The sequence below is a fragment of the Prionailurus bengalensis genome, chromosome D1 (assembly GCF_016509475.1).
Source record: "Prionailurus bengalensis isolate Pbe53 chromosome D1, Fcat_Pben_1.1_paternal_pri, whole genome shotgun sequence".
Lineage (NCBI taxonomy): Eukaryota > Metazoa > Chordata > Mammalia > Carnivora > Felidae > Prionailurus > Prionailurus bengalensis.
The window spans coordinates 67,113,576-67,133,559 of record NC_057346.1 but is presented as its reverse complement, the minus strand read 5'-3'; the positions used below and the strand labels follow the sequence as shown (position 1 = coordinate 67,133,559).

At 36.0% G+C, this 19,984-nt stretch overlaps 1 protein-coding gene across 1 annotated transcript in view; it reads left to right on the top strand.

Annotated features, from left to right (window-relative positions):
• Nucleotides 1-19,984, top strand: part of SBF2 (SET binding factor 2) — a 505,713-nt gene that overhangs the window by 220,136 nt on the left and 265,593 nt on the right. Inside the window, exon 3 of the mRNA XM_043580629.1 lies at nucleotides 10,013-10,150. Coding sequence (XP_043436564.1) covers nucleotides 10,013-10,150 — 138 coding nt within the window. The remainder of the gene's footprint in view (nucleotides 1-10,012; nucleotides 10,151-19,984) is intronic.

The window sequence follows — 19,984 nt, the reverse complement described above, 5'->3', positions numbered from 1 at the left end:
AATTATCAGGAAATACTATGAAAAATTATATGCCAACAAACTGGACAACCTGGAAGAAATGGACAAATTCCTAAACACCCACACACTTCCAAAACTCAAACAGGAAGAAACAGAAAACTTGAACAGACCCATAACCAGCGAAGAAATTGAATCAGTTATCAAAAATCTCCCAACAAATAAGAGTCCAGGGCCATATGGCTTGCAGGGGAATTCTACCAGACATTTAAAGCAGAGATAATACCTATCCTTCTCAAGATGTTCCAAAAAATAGAAAGGGAAGGAAAACTTCCAGACTCATTCTATGAAGCCAGCATTACTTTGACCCAGTATAAAAAGAACTACAGGCCAATATCTCTGATGAAGATGGATGCAGAAATTCTCAATAAGATACTAGCAAATCGAATTCAACAGCATATAAAAAGAATTATTCACCATGATCAAGTGGGATTCATTCCTGGGATGCAGGGCTGGTTCAACATTCGCAAATCAATCAAATGTGATACATCACATTAATAAAAGAAAAGATAAGAACCATATGATCCTGTCAATCGATGCAGAAAAAGCATTTGACAAAATTCAGCATGCTTTCTTAATAAAAACTCTCAAGAAAGTCGGGATAGAAGGAATATACTTAAACATCATAAAAGCCATTTATGAAAAGCCCACAGCTAACATCATCCTCAATGGGGAAAAACTGAGACCTTTTTCCCTGAGATCAGGAACACAACAGGGATGTCCACTCTCACCACTGTTGTTTAGCATAGTGTTAGAAGTTCTAGCATCAGCAATCAGACAACAAAAGGAAACCAAAGGCATCAAAATTGGCAAAGATGAAGTCAAGCTTTCACTTTTTGCAGATGACATGATATTATACATGGAAAATCTGATAGACTCCACCAAAAGTCTGCTAGAACTGATACATGAATTCAGCAAAGTTGCAGGATACAAAATTAATGTACAGAAATCAGTTGCATTTTTATACACCAATAATGAAGCAACAGAAAGGCAAATAAAGAAACTGATCCCATTCACAATTGCACCAAGAAGCATGAAATACCTAGGAATAAATGTAACCAAAGATGTAAAAGATCTGTCTGCTGAAAACTATAGAAAGCTTATGAAGGAAATTGAAGAAGATATAAAGAAATGGAAAAACATTCCGTGCTCATGGGTTGGAAGAATAAATATTGTCAAAATGTCAATACTACCCAAAGCTATCTACACATTCAATGCAATCCCAATCAAAATTGCACCAGCATTCTTCTCAAAGCTAGAACAGGCAATCCTAAAATTCATATGGAACCACAAAAGGCCCCAAATAGCCAAAGTAATTTTGAAGAAGAAGACCAAAGCTGGAGGCATCACAATCCCACACTTTAGCCTCTACTACAAAGCTGTAGTCATCAAGACAGCATGGTATTGGCACAAAAACAGACACGCAGACCAATGGAATAGAACAGAAACCCCAGAACTAGACCCACAAAAATATGGCCAGCTAATCTTTGACAAAGCAGGAAAGAATATCCAATGGAAAAAAGACAGTCTCTTTAACAAGTGGTGCTGGGAGAACTGGACAGCAACATGCAGAAGGTTGAAACTAGACCGCTTTCTCACACCATTCACAAAAACAAACTGAAAATGGATAAAGGACCTGAATGTGAGACAGGAAACCATGAAAACCCTAGAGGAGAAAACAGGAAAAAAACCTCTCTGACCTCAGCCGCAGCAATTTCTTCCTTGACACATCCCCAAAGGCAAGGGAATTAAAAGCAAAAATGAACTATTGGGACCTCATGAAGATATAAAGCTTCTGCACAGCAAAGGAAACAATCAACAAAACTAAAAGGCAACCAACGGAATGGGAAATGATATTTGCAAATGACATATCCAACAAAGGGCTAGTATCCAAAATCTATAAAGAGCTCACCAAACTCCACATCGGAAAAACAAATAATCCAGTGAAGAAATGGGCAGAAAACATGAATAGACACTTCTCTAAAGAAGACATCCAGATGGCCAATAGGCACACGAAAAGATGCTCAACGTCGCTCCTCTTCAGGGAAATACAAATCAAAACCACACTCAGATATCACCTCACGCCAGTCAGAGTGGCTAAAATGAACAAATCAGGAGACTATAGATGCTGGCCAGGATGTGGAGAAATGGGAACCCTCTTGCACTATTGGTGGGAATGCAAACTGGTGCAGCCGCTCTGGAAAACAGTGTGCAGGTTCCTCAAAAAATTTAAAATAGACCTACCCTATCACCCAGCAATAGCACTGCTAGGAATTTACCCAAGGGATTCAGGAGTGCTGATACATATGGGCTCTTGTACCCCAATGTTTATAGCAGCACTCTCAACAATAGCCAAATTATGGAAAGAGCCTAAATGTCCCTCAACTGATGAATGGATAAAAAAATTGTGGTTTATATACACAATGGAGTACTACGTGGCAGTGAGAAAGAATGAAATATGGCCCTTTGTAGCAACGTGGATGGAACTGGAGAGTGTTATGCTAAGGGAAATAAGTCATACAGAGAAAGACAGATACCATATGTTTTCACTCTTATGTGGATCCTGAGAAACTTAACAGAAGTCCACGGGGGAGGGGAAGGAAAAAAAAAAAAAGCAGAGGTTAGAGAGGGAGAGAGCCAAAGCATAAGAGACTCTTAAAAACTGTGAAGCAACTGAGGATTGATGGGGGGTGGGAGGGAGGGGTGGATGGGTGATGGGTATTGAGGAGGGCATCTTTTGGGATGAGCATTGGGTGTTGTATGGAAACCAATCTGACAATAAATTTCACATTAAAAAAGAAGTCTAGTTTGTCTGATATAGAAAAATACCTCAAACATCTCTATGCCCACAAATCTGACAGGCTAGATGAAATGTATCAATTCCTTGAAAGACACAATCTGATAAAACTCACACAAGAAGAAATAAACTATCTCAATAGGTCTATATCCATTAAATAAATTGAATCAATAACTAATAACTTTCCAAAACAGGAAGCATTAGGCCTAAATGTGTTCACTGGTGAAAATACTAAACATTTAAGGAAGAATTTATACAATCTCTTCCAGAAGATAGAATCAAAGGTAATTCTTCCTGGTTCATTCTATGAAGCCAATATTACCCAAATGCAAAAACAGAAAAAAAAATCATAAGAAAACTACAGTTTACTGCCCCTCGTGAACATAGATGCATAAACCCTCAACAAAATATTTACAAATTGAATGCAACAATGTATGAAAAGAAGTATAAACTACAACCAGATAGAATTGATTTCAGTTATGAGGCTTTTTCAACATTTGTTAATAAACACATCAAGAAGACAGATAAGAAAAAAAAATAACATGACCATATCAATAGATGCAGAAAAAGCATTTTAAAAAATCCAGTAGCCATTCATGATAAAAACTTCAGCAAACTAAAAATAGAGTGGAATTTCCTTAACTCAATATAGAACATTTACCAAAACCCTACAGCTAACATCATACTTAATGGTAAAAAGCTAGAAGCTTTCTCATTAATAACAAGGCAAGAATGTCTCTTATCACCACATCTTTTCAAAATTGTATTGGAAGTCCTAATTAATGCAATTAGACCAAAAAAAAAGGGGGTGGGGAGGAATAAAAGGTACACAGATTGGGGAGGAAGAAATACAACTGTCTGTTCACATGACATGATTGCCCATACAAAAAAATCTGAAAGGATCAACAAAAAGACTCTTGAATGTGATAAACAATTACAGCAAAATTCCAGGATACAAAGTGTATATACAAAAGTCAACTGCCTTCCTACATGCCAACAATGACCAAGTTCTGTTTGAAATTAAAAATACATTATCATTTACATTACCACTGCCCCCAAATTAACTTAAGTTAAATTTAACAAAACACATATAAGATTTACATGAGGAAAACTATAAAACTTTAATAAAAGTACTCAAAAAGAACTAAAGAAAGAGATATTCCATGTTCATAGATAGGAAGACTCAATAATTCCAAGTATCAGTTCTTCCAAACTTGATCAATAGTAAAATGCAATTGCAATCAACATCACAGCAAGTTATTTTGTGGATACTGACAAACTGATTTTAAAGTTTATATGGAGAGACAAAAGATCCAGAATAGCCAACATGATACTGGATAAGAATAAAGCCAAAGAACAAAGTCACTATCTGACTTAAAAACTTATGATAAAGCTAAGTAATCAATACAGTGTGAGATCCGTGAAAGAAAAGACAAATAGATCAATCAAATAGAATTGATAGACCAGAAATAGTATACACAAAGTCAGCTTTGACAAAGGAGCAAAGGCAATGCAGTGGAAAAAAGATCTTTTCAACAAGTGATGCTGAAATAACCAGATAACCATAAAATGAATCTAGACATTGACAGACCTTTCACTCTTCATAAAAAATTATCTCAAAGTTGATCATACACCTAAATGTTAAAATAAAAAACTATAAAACTCCCAGAATATAGGAAAAAATCTAGATGACTTTTGGTTTTGGCAATAACTTTTTAGATAGAACACCAAACCAATGAACTATGGAATAAATAATTGATAAGCTAGACTTCATTAAAATTAAAACCATTTGCTGTGTAAAGGGCACTGTCAAGAAAATGAGAAGACAAACCTAAGACTGGGAGAAAAGTTTGCAAAAGACATACTAAATAATGTATCTAAAATATACAAAGAAATCTTGGGGCATCTCTGTGGCTCAGCTGGTTAGGAATCTGACTCTTGATTTTGGCTCAGGTCATGACCCTAGGTTAGTGGGATTGAGCCCCACGTTGGGCTCTGTGCTGAGTGTGGAACCTTCTTAAGATTCTCTCTCTTTCGGGCCACCTGGGTGGCTCAATCTATCAGTTAAGTGTCCGACTTCAGCTCAGGTTATGACCTCGCAGTGTGTGAATTCCAGCCCCACGTCAGGCTCTCTGCTGACAGCTCAGAGTCTGGAACCTGCTTCAGATTCTGTGTCTCCCTCTCTCTCTGCCCCTCCCCTGCTCATGCTCTGTCTCTCTCTGTCTCTCAATAATAAATAAACATTTAAAAAATAAAAAAAACTTTTTTCTCCCTCTCCCTCTCTAAAATAAAAAATAAAATAATTCAAAACAATAAAATAAAATATACAAAGAAATCTTAAAAAGTCAACAATAAGAAAATGAACAACTCAAAAAATAGGCAAAAGATCTGAACAGATACCTCACTAAAGATACACAGGAAAAAAAAACATATGAAAAGAAATTCAACGTCCTATGTCACTAAAGAATTGCAAATTAAAATAACAATGAGATATTACTACCTATCTATCATAATGGTTAAAATCCAAAATACTGATAATGCCAAATGCTAACAAGGATGTAGAGCAACAGAACTCTCATTCATTGCTGGTAGGAATGCCAAATGGACAACCACTCTGGAAGATGGTATGATACTTTCTTACAAAACTAAGCATATTCTTAGCATAAAATCCAGCACTTGTGCTCCTTGGTATTTACCCAAAGAAGTTAAAAATATATGTTCACACAAAAACTTACACATGAATGTTTATTGCAGCTTTATTCATAACTGCCAAAATTTGAAAGCAACCAAGATGTCCTTCAGTAGGTGAATGGATAAATAAACTGTGGGATATCCAAGACAATAGAATATTCTTTAGTGCTAAAAAGAAATGAACTATTAAACCTTGAAAAGGCATGTAGGAACCTTAAATGTGTATTACTAAGTGAAAGACCACTTTCCAAAAGGGCTGCAATATGGTATGATTCCAACTACATGGCATTCCGATAAATGCAAAACTCTGGAGGCAGCAAAAAAGATTAATGTTTACCTGAAACTGAAGGCATTGTAGACATGAATAGGCAGAATACAGAGGATTTTAAGGACATTGAACCTGTATAATACTGCATGAAAATGTATGTATAATTCTATAATACTATATAATACTATATACATATGATACTGTATAATACTATATTGGTGGATACATGCTATTATACTTTTGTCAAAACCTACAGAAATACACCAAGAGTGAATGCTAATGTACATTGTGGACTTTGGGTGATAATGATGTGTCAATCAATATAGGTTCATCAATTTAACAAATGCACCACGGTGGTTGGGGATATTGATAGTGTGAGAGGCTGGTTTTGGGAACAGGGAATATATAGGAATTCTTAGTACCTTCTGCTCAATTTTGCTGTGAACCTAAAACTGCTTTAAAAATTAAAGTCCATTTTCAAAAATCTGAAAAAGTATATATGTTGATTAGCAGTATTATTCAAGAGATGGAACAAAAACAGAAATGAGCTCACCAATATAGCAGCTTTCTGTGCCAGATTACCTTCTGTTATTCTGCTTAATAAGTGTAATCTTGAGCAATTTATTTAACCTTTCAGTGCCTCAGTTTCCTCATCTGTAAAAGGTAGACTAGTAGTACCTACCTGCTAGTTTTCTTGAGAAGTCTACATGAGTTAAAACATGCAATGTGCTCAGAATAGCCCTTGCCATATAATTCAGTGAAGTAAACATTACTTCTTGTGAATTTAACCCACTTGGATCTAACCTATTTCTGTCATCATATCTACAACAGTTTCTTTCTCCTCTGTATCAATTTCTTCCAAAACCTGCTCCTCCTTTCTTTTTTTTTTTTTTTTTTAATGTTTAGGTATTTTTCTGACAGAGAGAAGAGAGAGAGAGAGAGAGTGTGTGAGCAGGGAGGAGCAGAGAAAGGGGGAGACACAGAATTGAAGCAGGCTCCAGGCTCCAAGCTCCAAGCTGTCAGCAGAGCCTGATATGGGGCTCAAACTCAGACTACAAGATCATGACCTGAGCTGAAGTCAGATGCTCAACCGAATGAGCCACCCAGGTTCCCCCCACCCCCTTTTTTAATGTTGCCTCTCCTTACATTGCCCCATACTCCTTGACTGAGTCTAAAGAGACATCAAAACAAGAGATCTGGATAGTTTCTTACATTTGGACAGAGACAGTCATCGTGTTCAGAGCTTTTCTACCAAAGGAAAAATTCTACCAGACTCATTTCCATAAGCAGATGTCATAGGAATAGCATGACAAACTTAAAAACACACTAATAAGCAAATAAGTGAAAACATTTTTCTTTACATTTTTATTTCAAAATAGTAATTAATCCAACAAATATTTACTGAGTACTTGAATAGCATTTATTCTATGAAGACTTCTCTTTAACTTCCCAGTATATCCAGAACCCTCCAGACCCAAGAATCACGAAGTTCCTCTACTGTGTTCCAAAGCCATTTTATACATTTAAAAAATAATAATTAATAAATTAATTATCTCTTCTTATCTATTTCCCTAGAACTTATCATCTACTCTACCAATTTGGTACAGAAAAGTTGGCTTGTAATTTTCTTTATGTGTATATTTCTCTTCATCAATCCATCTATCCAAATTCCATGACCATATGTCGTAAGCTTTCTTGTGGCCATCAAAAGGATTTCATTTTCCAGAACAGCAGCCCTCAAAGTGTGTTACACAGAATCATAGAGTTCCAGAGGTCAAAACTATTTTCATAATAATAATACTAATAATTAGTGGTTTCTTTCACTTTGTTGACATTTACATTGATGGTGCAAAAGTAATGGTGGGTAAAACTGCTGGCACCTTAATAGAAACGAATGCAGCAAACCCCAAACTATACTTGTAGTCATTGTATTCTTCATAGCTGCACATTTGCGGTTTTTTCTAAAAAAAAAAAAATCCAGTTTCAGTTTAAAATGCCCTTGATGAACAATAAATATTTTAATTATTTATTATTATTATTTTTTTAATATATGAAATTTATTGTCAAATTGGTTTCCATACAACACCCAGTGCTCATCCCAAAAGATGCCCTCTTCAATACCCATCACCCATCCTCCCCTCCCTCCCACCCCCCATCAATCCTCAGTTTCTTCACAGTTTTTAAGAGTCTCTTATGCTTTGGCTCTCTCCCTCTCTAACCTCTGCTTTTTTTTTTTCCTTCCCCTCCCCCGTGGACTTCTGTTAAGTTTCTCAGGATCCACATAAGAGTGAAAACATATGGTATCTGTCTTTCTCTGTATGACTTAACTTGCGTTGGTGGGCGGAGCCACAGTCAGACCTGATGTCTGCCCCCCAGCCCACCGCTGGGGCCACAGTCATACTGGTGTGTACCTTCTCTTTCCCTCTCCCAGGGGCAGGACTCACTGTGGAGTGGTGTGGCCCCTGTCCGGGCTACTTGCACACTGCCAGGCTTGTGGTGCTGCTTTGATGGGAACCTGCGTATTAGCCGGGGTGGATCAGCAAGGTGCACCGGGGTGGGAGGGGCAGACTCAGGTCGCTTTGCCTTTGGTGGCCTGCTTTGGGAGGGGCCCTGTGGCACCGGGAGGGAGGTCAGAGGGATGGATCCACAGAAGCACAGCATTGGGTGTTTGCGGTGCAAGCAAGTTCCATGAGGGGAAGTGGTTCCCTTTGGGATTTTGGCTGCGGGATGGGTGAGGGAGATGACGCTGGCCAGTGCCTTTGTTCCCTGCCAAGCTGAGCTCTGTCCTCCGGGTCTCAACCCCTCTCCCTCCCGTTGTCTTCTAGCTCTCCCACTCTCCAAGCGAGCTGTTGACTTATAACATTCCAGATGTTAAGTCCCTCTGGCTGTCAGAACACATTCCGACCAGCCGCTTCACTTTTGCAAGCCAGACTCAGGGGCTCTGCCTTGCCCGGTAGGCTGCCCCTCCACTGCCCCAGCTCCCTCCCGCCAGTCTGTGTAGCACTCACGGCCTCTCTGCCCTTCCTGCCCTCTTCCATGGGCTTCTTATCTACTCTTGGCTCCAGAGAATCCATTCTGCTAGTCTTCTGGCGGTTTTTCTAGGTTATTTAGGCAGATATGGGTGGAATCTAAGTGATCAGCAGGACGCGGTGAGACCAGCATCCTCCTACGCCGCCATCTTCCCCCAGACCTTTCTTTATTATCTTTTAATGTCCATGGGATCTGTAGTACTGTTGCCTCTTTAATTTCCAATGTTAGTAATTTGTAACTTTTTTTTTTCTTAGTTAGCTGGCTAGAGGGTTGTTGATTTTAATGATTTTTTTTTTCAAAAAACCAGCTATGTTTTGTTGATTTTCTCTATTGAATTTTGTTTTCAATTTAATTGATTTCTACTCTAATCTATTATTTCTTTTCACCTGCTTACTTTGAATTTAATTTGCTCTTCTTTTTATAGTTTCCTAAGATAGAAGCTTAGATTATTGATTTTAGATCTTTCTTCTTTTGTAATATATACATACAATGCTATAAATTTTCCTCTAAGCACTGCTTTTGCTGAATCTCGAAAAATGTTGATAAGATGTATTTTCATTTTCATTGATTTAAAAATATTTTTAAATTTCTTTTGAGATTTTGTCTTTGACCCGTGTGTTATTTAGAAGTGTGTTGTTTAATCTTCAAATTTTGGGGGAATTTTTCAGCTATCTTTCTGTTACAAGTTCAGTTCTGTTGTGGTCTAAGAGCATACATTGTATGATTTCTATTCTTTTAAATACATGTAAATATATTATATAGCCTATAATGTGGCTTATCTTGATGAATAAGATATCTTTTTCATTGAATTGAATTGAAGACTCTTAGATTGATGAAGGAATTTTGAAATAATTCTGTTTCCTACCAGCAATAGATACTTAGCTCTTTATCTTCAACTCATTTCATGATTTGTTCTGAAGTGGGAAAGTTTTTCATTTATGTGATTTGTTCCTACATATGCTGATCTATGTCTCAGAATGAGGGGCATCTGTGGAAAATCTAGGGGCTGTCCTCATAAAATGTATATGTACATTAGATAAAGTGTTCTACGTTATAAATCTCCTTTTAAAAATATAGTGGCTGAGATAACATATCACATTAGCTGGAAATTTTTTTACAATGGGGTGATATGTAACATTTCAGAAAGATTTATAAATAATAAATTTTCATTATGCTTTTAAAATGTGACAATTTTTTTCTATTCCCTTTAGTTTTGTCAACCTGGTGGGTGGCAGCTGTCCAGAGAGAGGAAGCAGCCAACATTTTTTGTGGTGGTCCTGACAGATATTGACTCAGATCGACATTACTGCTCATGCCTAACCTTCTATGAGGCAGAAATCAATCTACAGGTACAACCACTCTTCTAGGCAAACTACAAATGAACAACATTTAAGAATCTTTTTTTTAATGCCATATTTGTTTTTGTTAAACTGTAAGTTTAAGTTCTTTGGGCTACTTTAAAAAGACTGAGGTACTAAACTGTTGGAGAAGAGAGAAAGAAAGTATACTTTGTTTTCTTTTATTTTTTTAATCATTTTTTTAAATATTTATTTTTGAAAGACAGAGACACAGAGTGTGAGCATGGGAGGGGCAAAGAGAGGGAGACACAGAATCTGAAGCAGGCTCTAGGCTCTGAGTTGTCAGCACAGAGCCCTATGCAGGGCTTGAACTCACGAACTGTGAGATCATGACCTGAGCTGATGTCAGATGCTTAACTGACTGAGCCACCCAGGCTCCCCTTAATTGTTTTCTTTTAAAATATTGATCAGAATCTGAATATTTCTAATAATAGCATATTCATGAATTGGTATATTAATAAGATTTATATCCCCTCATGTAGAAGGTGTGATTTTTTCTCTCCTTTTCCTGAGCAATCTTTCACAGAATGTAAAGCATTTAATCAGAATGTTCATAAATCACCTATCACAATGCTTGATATTATTTTTTAAACACCCAAGTAAATGTCAACTCATTATTGTTAATGGCAGGAGTATCCACATGACTGAAATTCATAGGCTAGACCATTGAAACAAGAAATACTAGGTTTCTCAAAGAGTATTTGTTGGGGTTCTTAGTTTCAGACAACTGGACCTACTTCCTCTATGCATAAAAGGATTTATGACAATGAATTGCAGAGGTTATGTAATTTCATGGGTAAGAAATAAACAGGGAACCAACTTTGGATACTAGGAATTGCCTGGTTTGAGTCTATTTTAGTAGATACTTTTTCTCCCATTGACCACTTGTCACTTACAATGTTGGGTACTAGACAATATAACCTTTATATGTTACCCTAAAAATCTAATGTCATGTACAGCTTGTTTCACTATCTTACACCGGTGACTTCTGCTTTAATTCTCATATGTGTTGTTTCCTTGTGGACGTCAAGTTGCATACAGATCCCACCCCCCTGCAAAGGAATCAGAAAAACTCTTTGTTGTTTTTATGTGTTTGTTTATTTTGATTTCAAAGCTCTATAGTACAAGAAGGAAACTATAAAAGGGTTCAGAGGATATTGACTGAGCCAGTCAGCATTATCTGCAGTACTTTCTGCTACATGCAGGTGAATGAGTATCACTGCCATGGAAAAGGACTGGCTTTTCTAAAATGGCCTTACAAAAGAGCATTTGTCGTTTGGGTTACTTTAATTAAACCCTAATATCTGACTTTTCTAGATGCAGAAATCTGATTTTGCAGTACAAGAGGAGATAAATCACCTTTCCTGACACAGACTCACATTATCCACATTCATTAGACTGATGTATTAAAACCAGCTTGCTAGTTTATTAAGTTACAGTGATAAATTAAAAGATTACATAGAACAAAATATGCACCACATATTATCAATACATTCTTTCTTTGTTGTCAGATCATTGTGGGAAGCCATATCAAAATCTGAAGCATTTTGGTGTGGAATCAAACTAAGGAATACTTTATGCCAAATATTTAGAAAAAAATTTTTTTAATGTTTATTTATTTTTGAGAGAGAGAGTGTGAGCAGGGGAAGAGCAGAAAAAGAGGGAGACACAGAATCTGAAGCAGGCTCCAGACTCTGAGCTGTCAGCACAGAGCCCGATGCGGGGCTCGAACTCACAAACCGTGAGATCATATTCTGAGCTGAAGTAGGACGCTTATCGACTGAGCCACCTGGGCACCCCATGTCAAATATTTAATGCTTGCTAGACTAACATAAGCCATTGTTTCTATTTGAAATTAGCCCATTGTTTCTATGTTGTCAATGGGGACAGAAAACTTAGAAGTTGATGACAATAGCCATTTCTGTTTTGGATAGTGTTTGAGTGGATGTTGCCGACAGATAACTAATCAAATTTCCATTTTTGATCAATTCAGTTTAAAAGTATTCTCCAGCCAAGAGCCTACCTATGTCTTTTAGGTGACCTTTCATTTTTATGTTGATCTTCGGAATTTAAGTTGGTTCTGAGAATGCAGTAGCAGTATTTTCTTTTATTTCCGTATTCTTGACCGTACCTCTTTACAACTCCCTAGAATTGTCCAATGAAACTGGTTATTTAAGTCTTCCTCCTTGCTCCTTCATTACGAACACTTCTTGCCCCAAAATAACTGACAGAAAAGTAATACATTAAGACAGTGTAGGGGGGTCCTGCACTGTCTATGGTGACATAGCAAGCTCCTGAAATCAGTTCCTCCCGCAGACACACCAAATCTACAGCTACATGGAGTGATTCCCTCTGAAAGAAATCTAGAAATGAGTTTAGCAACTCACATTTTGCAAACAAGAAAATACCCACACTGAAATAAGTAGGAAACTTATTGTCTCAGAGAGCTGAGACAAACTCTCACCATAAACCCTACCCCTGGCATAGCAACATGAGATTGGGAAGGAATTTACAACTACTAGCATTTTCCTGAGTCATAAAGGATTTGGACCCAATATCTAGCCTCAACTTTAAAGACTTGTACTGAGGGATGGACACCCAAAACACCTAACTTTGAAAAATAATGGGTCTTATGTCCCTGAGACCCATCAACTATAGCAAACAAAGAAAGAGTTCTTAACAGGTTCATAAGAATTCACTGTGTCTGTGCCCCTACGACTCAGCATGGAAAGAACAGGGAGAAATGCCCACCTCTCGGTCTTTCCTTGAAAGAGTCCTGTTTGCATACTTTAAAAGCTGCCTTAGGGTCAGGTCTCTAATTTAGCATATTTCTAGGGGCCGTACTGGAGACCAAGGAAGCTAGCAGGTACCATCTCTGTGTTGTCTCTCTGGCCCACTTTACTTTACCAGTTTCTCTCTGGAAAGAACTTATGCACATGTCTGGCACTTCAGATTTGCAGTTGCTGCCCAAGGAATGCACCCTTTTAATCTCCTGGCTCTGGTGGTCAGCAGAGCTTAAAGCTGTCAACTCCTACAGGACTGTAGCAAAGAAAGAAAGTTCTTAACTGGCCATCTCCACCCAGGAGTCAGTGAGAAGGAGCAGAGAGAAACACCCATCTCCAAGTCTTTCAGTGAAAGAGGTATATTTGCATACATTAAGGTTGCTTCCTGAGAGTCTGGCTTTCAGTCAGTCTGAATCTAGTTGCTGAGGTCCTTCTCTTTGGGACAATGAAAGGTCTTGGCACACCCTCAACTACAGGAAGCACTAAGAATAAGGTAGGCTGTTTGTGGACAATTACAAAGATTTGAGAGACAGCCAAGAGCTACGGCAAGATTAAATGATAAGATTCATCCTCCTACAAGAGGCCACTTCTTCAAGACTAGGAGAGGTGGCTGTTTAATTGAATACATAGAAACTAACAAAGAGAGTCAAGAAAGTGGAGAGACAGAAGAATATGTTCCAAACTAAAGAACAAGATAAAACTCAGAAAAAGGAGAAATGGAGATAAGAGATTTATCTGATCAAGAGTTCAAAATAATGGGGCGCCTGGGTGGCGCAGTCGGTTAAGCGTCCGACTTCAGCCAGGTCACGATCTCGCGGTCCGTGAGTTCGAGCCCCGCGTCAGGCTCTGGGCTGATGGCTCGGAGCCTGGAGCCTGTTTCCGATTCTGTGTCTCCCTCTCTCTCTGCCCCTCCCCCGTTCATGCTCTGTCTCTCTCTGTCCCAAAAATAAATTAAAAACGTTGAAAAAAAAAAAAATTAAAAAAAAAAAAAAAAGAGTTCAAAATAATGATCATAAAGATGCTCACTTAGCTCAGGAGAAGAATGAATGAACAAGGGTAGAATTTTAACAAACAAAACTTAAGAAAGAACCAATAAAAGTCAGAGCTGAAGCATATAATAACTGCATTGAAATGTACCATAATGGGATTTAACAGCAGACTAGATGAAGGAGAAAAAGGGATCAGTGAACTTGAGGACAGGGCAGTGGAAATCACCCAATCAAAAAAGCAAAAATGAAAAAAGAATGAAAAAGAGTAAACATAGCTTTAAGGATTTAAATGACACATTAAGTAGGCCGATGTTCGTGATTTAGGTATTCCAGAAGGAGAAGAGAGAGAGAAAGAGGAAGAAAACTTATTTGAAGAAGTAATGGCTAAAACCTTTCCTAACATGGGGAAGGAAACAGACACACAGATCCTTAAAGCCCATAGAGTTCTAATAAAGATGAACTCAAAGAGACTAGCACCAAGATACATTATAATTGAAGTGTCAAGAGGTGAGGACAAGAGAAAAGCAACTTGTTCATAAAAGGAAGCCCCCATACTTATAAGCAGATTTCTCAGCAGAAACTTTGTGGGATACTAGGGAGTGTCAAGATACAGTCAATCTAACATATTCCACCTGACAAAAATGTCCTTCAGAATTGAAAGAGAAATAAACAGTTTTCCATACAAGCAAAAGCTAAAGGAGTTCATCACCACTAGACTGGCTTTATAAGAAATATTAAAAAGAGTTCTTTAAGCCTAAATGAAAGGGTACTAATTAGTAATAGGAAAACATATTAAAGTATAAATCTTACTTGTAAAAAATATCTAATGTTGTAAAAGATGATGGGTTAATCACTTATAAAGCTTAGTATGAAGGGACCAAAAGACAAAAGTAGTAAAAATGACTGTAACTACAAAAATTTGTTAATGGATACACATGATCAAAAAGATATAAATTATGACATCAAAAACTTAGATTAGGTGAGGGAGATATAAAATGTAGAGCATAGAATATATTCTAATGTAAACTGTTATCAACTTAAAATAGACTGTTATAAATTGTTTTATGTAAACCTCATGGTAACCACAAGCAAAAACCTATAGTAGATACACTAAAAATGAAGATAAAGGAATCTAAGCATACCACTACAGAAAATATCAAATTACAAAGGAAGAGAGGAAGGAGGAAACAACAGATTACAAAATATCCATAAAACAAGGAACAAAATGGCATTAGTAAATATAAACTGATCACTAATTACTTTAAATGTAGACAGATTAAATTCTCCAATCCAGAGACTTAGAGTGGCTAAAAGGATTTAAAAAATAAGACCCAACTAAATGCTACCCACCAGAGACTTTAGCTTTAAGGATAGAGACAGACTGAAAGTGAAGGGGTAGAAGAAAATATCTCCTGCAAATGGAAACCAAAGGAAAGCTACAGTAGCTATACTTGTCAGACAAAATAGACTTTAATCTAAAAACTCTCATAATAGACAAAGAAGGTGATTATATAATGATAAAGTAGTCAACTCATCAAGAGGATATAACAATTGTAAATATTTATATACCCAACATCAGAGCAGCTAAGTAAATATAATATTTGCTTATGTTCTTTATGGATCTACCTTTTTTGTCCTCCAGTATAGGATGCAGTTCACAATCACATACAGCTTTTAATTATCATTTCTCTTTGTTTCTTTTTATCTGGAATAGTTGATCACCCTTTCTTTGCCTTATGACATTGACATTTTTGAATAATGCAGGTCCCATGGCCTTTTTTAATAGGATGTCCATTATTGTGTGTTTTTTCTGATGTCTCTCATCTTTAGATTCAGGTTATACATCAGCAGTTGATTACTGCCAACAATTGAAATACTGTGTGTTCCTTATATTGGTTTCCATTGGTGTCCATGTTAATTTTGGTAACTTGGTCAGGTGATTGTCAGATATTTCCATTGTCTAGTTGTTGTCTTTTGTCTTGCAACTAAAATGCCATTTGTGGGAAGATACTTTGAGACTATGTAAATATTCTATTACTCATTAATCATGCCCACCCCTAGATTTAGCATTAGTGATGATTCTTGCCCGTTCCAATTTTTATTTTGATGGCTGCAAAATGATTATTTCTTACCCCCACACACCCTCTACCTTTATCAGTTGGTAGTTGACATTTTGCACTAAGCAAGAGCTTTCCTGTCTTGTCTATCTGAGCTAGAGACTCACTTCCTCCACTTTCTTTTTTCTTCAATACTATTTAATTAATGGTTTTCATTGTCTTATTGCACAAATTGTCATAGATTTGTACCCTTCAGGTTGGTTCCTGTATTCTTTTGATAAGGCCCTAGCATTTTTTAAGGCATTTTTTAAAAAACTTTTTATCATAACAAGCTGATTCCAGGCTCATCATATTCTTCCCTGCCCTTGGCCTTGAAATCAGCCATTTTTCCAAGGATCCCTGGCTAATTTGAGTAGAGAATAACATTAGAAATCAAGATGTAGGTTCTTATGTATTTGGAATCAGTGTTTAAAAAGGTTTTTTTTTCTTTTTAAGTTCAGATATTTTTTCATTTTCCATTTTAAGTGAACGAAATATTATAATTTATTTAGTTTTATAATCAACTTACAGAAGGTTAGATTCTGCTTCTTACGAGTTTTCCCAAGATTCTGAAAATAAAAATAAGTTGTAAGAGTTCTGGCTCCTATAGAATTACACTTAGGTAGTTAGGTATTAGCCAGAATTGTATGACAGCTTTTCTGTGCTCACCAAAGAAAGTTAATGTTTTTTGGAATTGGTCTAAAAAAACGGCATGGACAATGAGGTAGGATTTTTAAAAATAATATTAAAACTCAGATGATGTTCCTTTTAGGTCATCATTAATGTTTTTTCCCATTTTTGGTGTGAAGTTAACTATGTTCTTTTTTAAAAATGTGTTTTTCTTCTGTTACTGGATCATATCATCAGTTCAAAAATAGATCTTTTTAATTCTCATTTGGTCTGAATTACTTCAGACCAAATATACTATGACACATTATTTGGAAACCTGAAGAGGAGGAACTTAGGGACACATCATCCAAAGTATAATTGTGCAACTTTAAAAATGTTGGCTCTTATCTTTCCAAGATACAGTAATACTTTCAGTAATCACAAGCAAAACCTTTTCATTAAACTTTCGAAAATGGGTTCCCAAAATTATTTGACTAAATATAATTGTAGATTTTTTTCAGGGATGAGTAAAATAAACAGATGTAAGGTTGCTTTATATTACTTCTCTAAAAAATGATAGACCTGTCTAAATTTTTTTATTTAGTTGTATCATTTTAAAGTATTTTTAGTGTGTTGAAAAATGTGTTTATGAACCAATAATAATGATGCAATTTATAGTAAAGACATTTGGCATGTCAGCAAATAAATTGTCATCAAAGAAAGGGAGGGGGAAATGATTGAGGGTACACTGGAGAAGTAAGATGAGGAATAAAGAAGGAGTACATAGAAGGAATAGGATTTGTTTCTTCATCTCAATTGGCTTAACAATCTAGTGTGAGGCAAAATCAAAATTTAAATATAAAGATACTCCAAAGTACCTATGTTAAGCACTGATTCGATGATAGACTTAATAATTAAAGACAGGGCAGTGGAAATAAGTCTTACCGAGTTTCAAGGATTCAGTGGCCTTTTAGAAAACAAGAGCTAAGGAAAGCTTAGAGTAAAGGAAATGGAGCAGTCCAGGCAAAAAGTTTATGGATAGGAAAAAAGATTATAGTGTTTATGATACATTGAAGGGCTTATCATGTTCCAGGAACTATGCTAAAAGTTTTATAGCACTTTTATTCCATTTTATTTAATTCACATGTAGTTTATTTTATTCTTACAAGAACAGCACTTGGTAAGTTTTAACGTTCCAATTTTATGGATGAGGCTAAAAGACTTATCCAGGGACATTAAAGTACTAAGTCAAAAAGCTTGAATCTGTCTGTCTCCAAAGACCAAATACCAATATCAAATACTAAAGCATCTATTACAAGGCTGCAAAAATTATATCAGTGTGTTATCGGTTCAAGAAGAATTGTCAAGAATAAGACCAGAACTGGTCTTATTATTTATTATCAATATATGACTATGGAAACATTCATTACAAATGAATGGAGTTTGTACATTTTAACAAGTGTTATTTAAATAGTTATTGAACTTTGTGAGAAAAAAATAAATTGAAATGCTCATAGTAAAATACAATTCCAAATGATTGAGTAATTTATTTGGAAAAATGAAGTAATAAAAATGGATTTCTAAACTGATCTCTTGTTGGCAAAACTTGGAGCAGTAGGGGAAATCACATAAAACATTCAATAGATTTATCTGAAGAATAGACTAGTCATTTTTTCTTTTTTTCTCTTTTCCCTTTCCTGGTTATCAAGCTACTAAATTGTGCTTATTGTAGAAAATTTAGAACATATTGGGAGAAAAGTAAGACAACAGAAAAAAAAAATTATAGTTTGATATATTTTGTTTCAATATTAAGGGTTTTTTAAAAACTAAAACTCTATGTAGATCTAATTAATGTCTACACATTAATTGACCATATGGATGTAGTATACTTGATCCATCTCCTAATAGGCATTTAGTTCCCCTTTTGTCAATATCATGAATAACACTGTGATGAATATCTCTTTGGAATAATCTTGATTCTGCCAAGGAGGGTTTTGTCCGTGATTATCTATCTCACTGAATTAGAAATTTCAAGTAGAGAAAAGTGAGAAGTGGGTTTGCTAGTAATACAGTCAACATTATACTTGATAGTATTCTAGAGACTAATCCTCAGACCTCATTCAACAAAGAGAGTCTAGTGAAAAGTAGCATAAGTAACAATTCAGACAGTGATCAAAATTGAGGGACATACATCCTGAGTTTCTAATGTTTGTTTGATAATTTGCAGCATATGCAATTATCCACATAGGATTCTTGATATAGTAGGAATGGTGGAGATTATGCCTTTTGTGAAAGGGTCCTATCTCCATCCCCTCCCCCTTTTAAAATGAGAATTGCTTAATGGACAGAATGCTGAATCTTAACAGTCTCCCTGACATCCATCACAGATACATTCTGTAGGGAAAACATTTCACTTAATTAGATATGATTGATTGGTGTTATATGCTTAAAATAGTATGAGACATTAAAACAACAGGAGAAGCTTTTGAGAACAGGCTCCTAAAGTCCTTCAACATTAAATCCCTTTTCTTAAATTTTGACAGTTTTACACTAGGAAAGGCTGCAGCAAGAACTGTTATTGCTATTTCAGTTTAACATAAGGATTATTACATGCAAATATACTTAATGGAAAATAGTGTGAACGTCTTTCCAGATTTACAGTTTAACTTTTTGTATGTCATCTTTTCTAAACAGTTTCTTTAAACTAGCACCTATTTCTTTTAAAGGTTGTATATGAGTACAAGACATTGGAAAGAGAAAACTAGCCTGAGAGTTATAAGACTTGACTTATTAATTCTCATTATACCTTTAATGAGCTGTATGATAATGGCAAGTAATTTCATGTCTCTGGACATGAGATTGCTTGTTTGTAAAATAAAGTAGATACCTTCTAGTACTATAGTGTTTTTATTATTCTATCATATTAATAACTACATCTGATTTTATTTTATTTTTTATATTAAATTTTTTAAATGTTTATTTAGTTTTGAGAGACAGAGTGCAAGTGGGGGAGAGGCAGAAAGAGAGGGAGACACAGAATCTGAAGCAGGCTTCAGGCTCTGAGCTGTCAGCACAGAGCCTGATGCAGGGCTTGAACCAATGAACTGTGAGATCATGACCTGAGCCAAAGTCAGATGCTTAACTGACTAAGCCACCCAAGTGCTCCAGGCACATCTGATTTTAAAGATACATTTTAATTTTTCTCATAGTAGATACAAAGTTTCTACCCAAATTATGATCCACAGGATACTATTCTTAGTCCTTTGAATAAGGCATACTTTTTAGACCACTATGTTGAATATAACCATATGTCCTATATCTTTATGGAATGTTTCAGTATGCCATGTT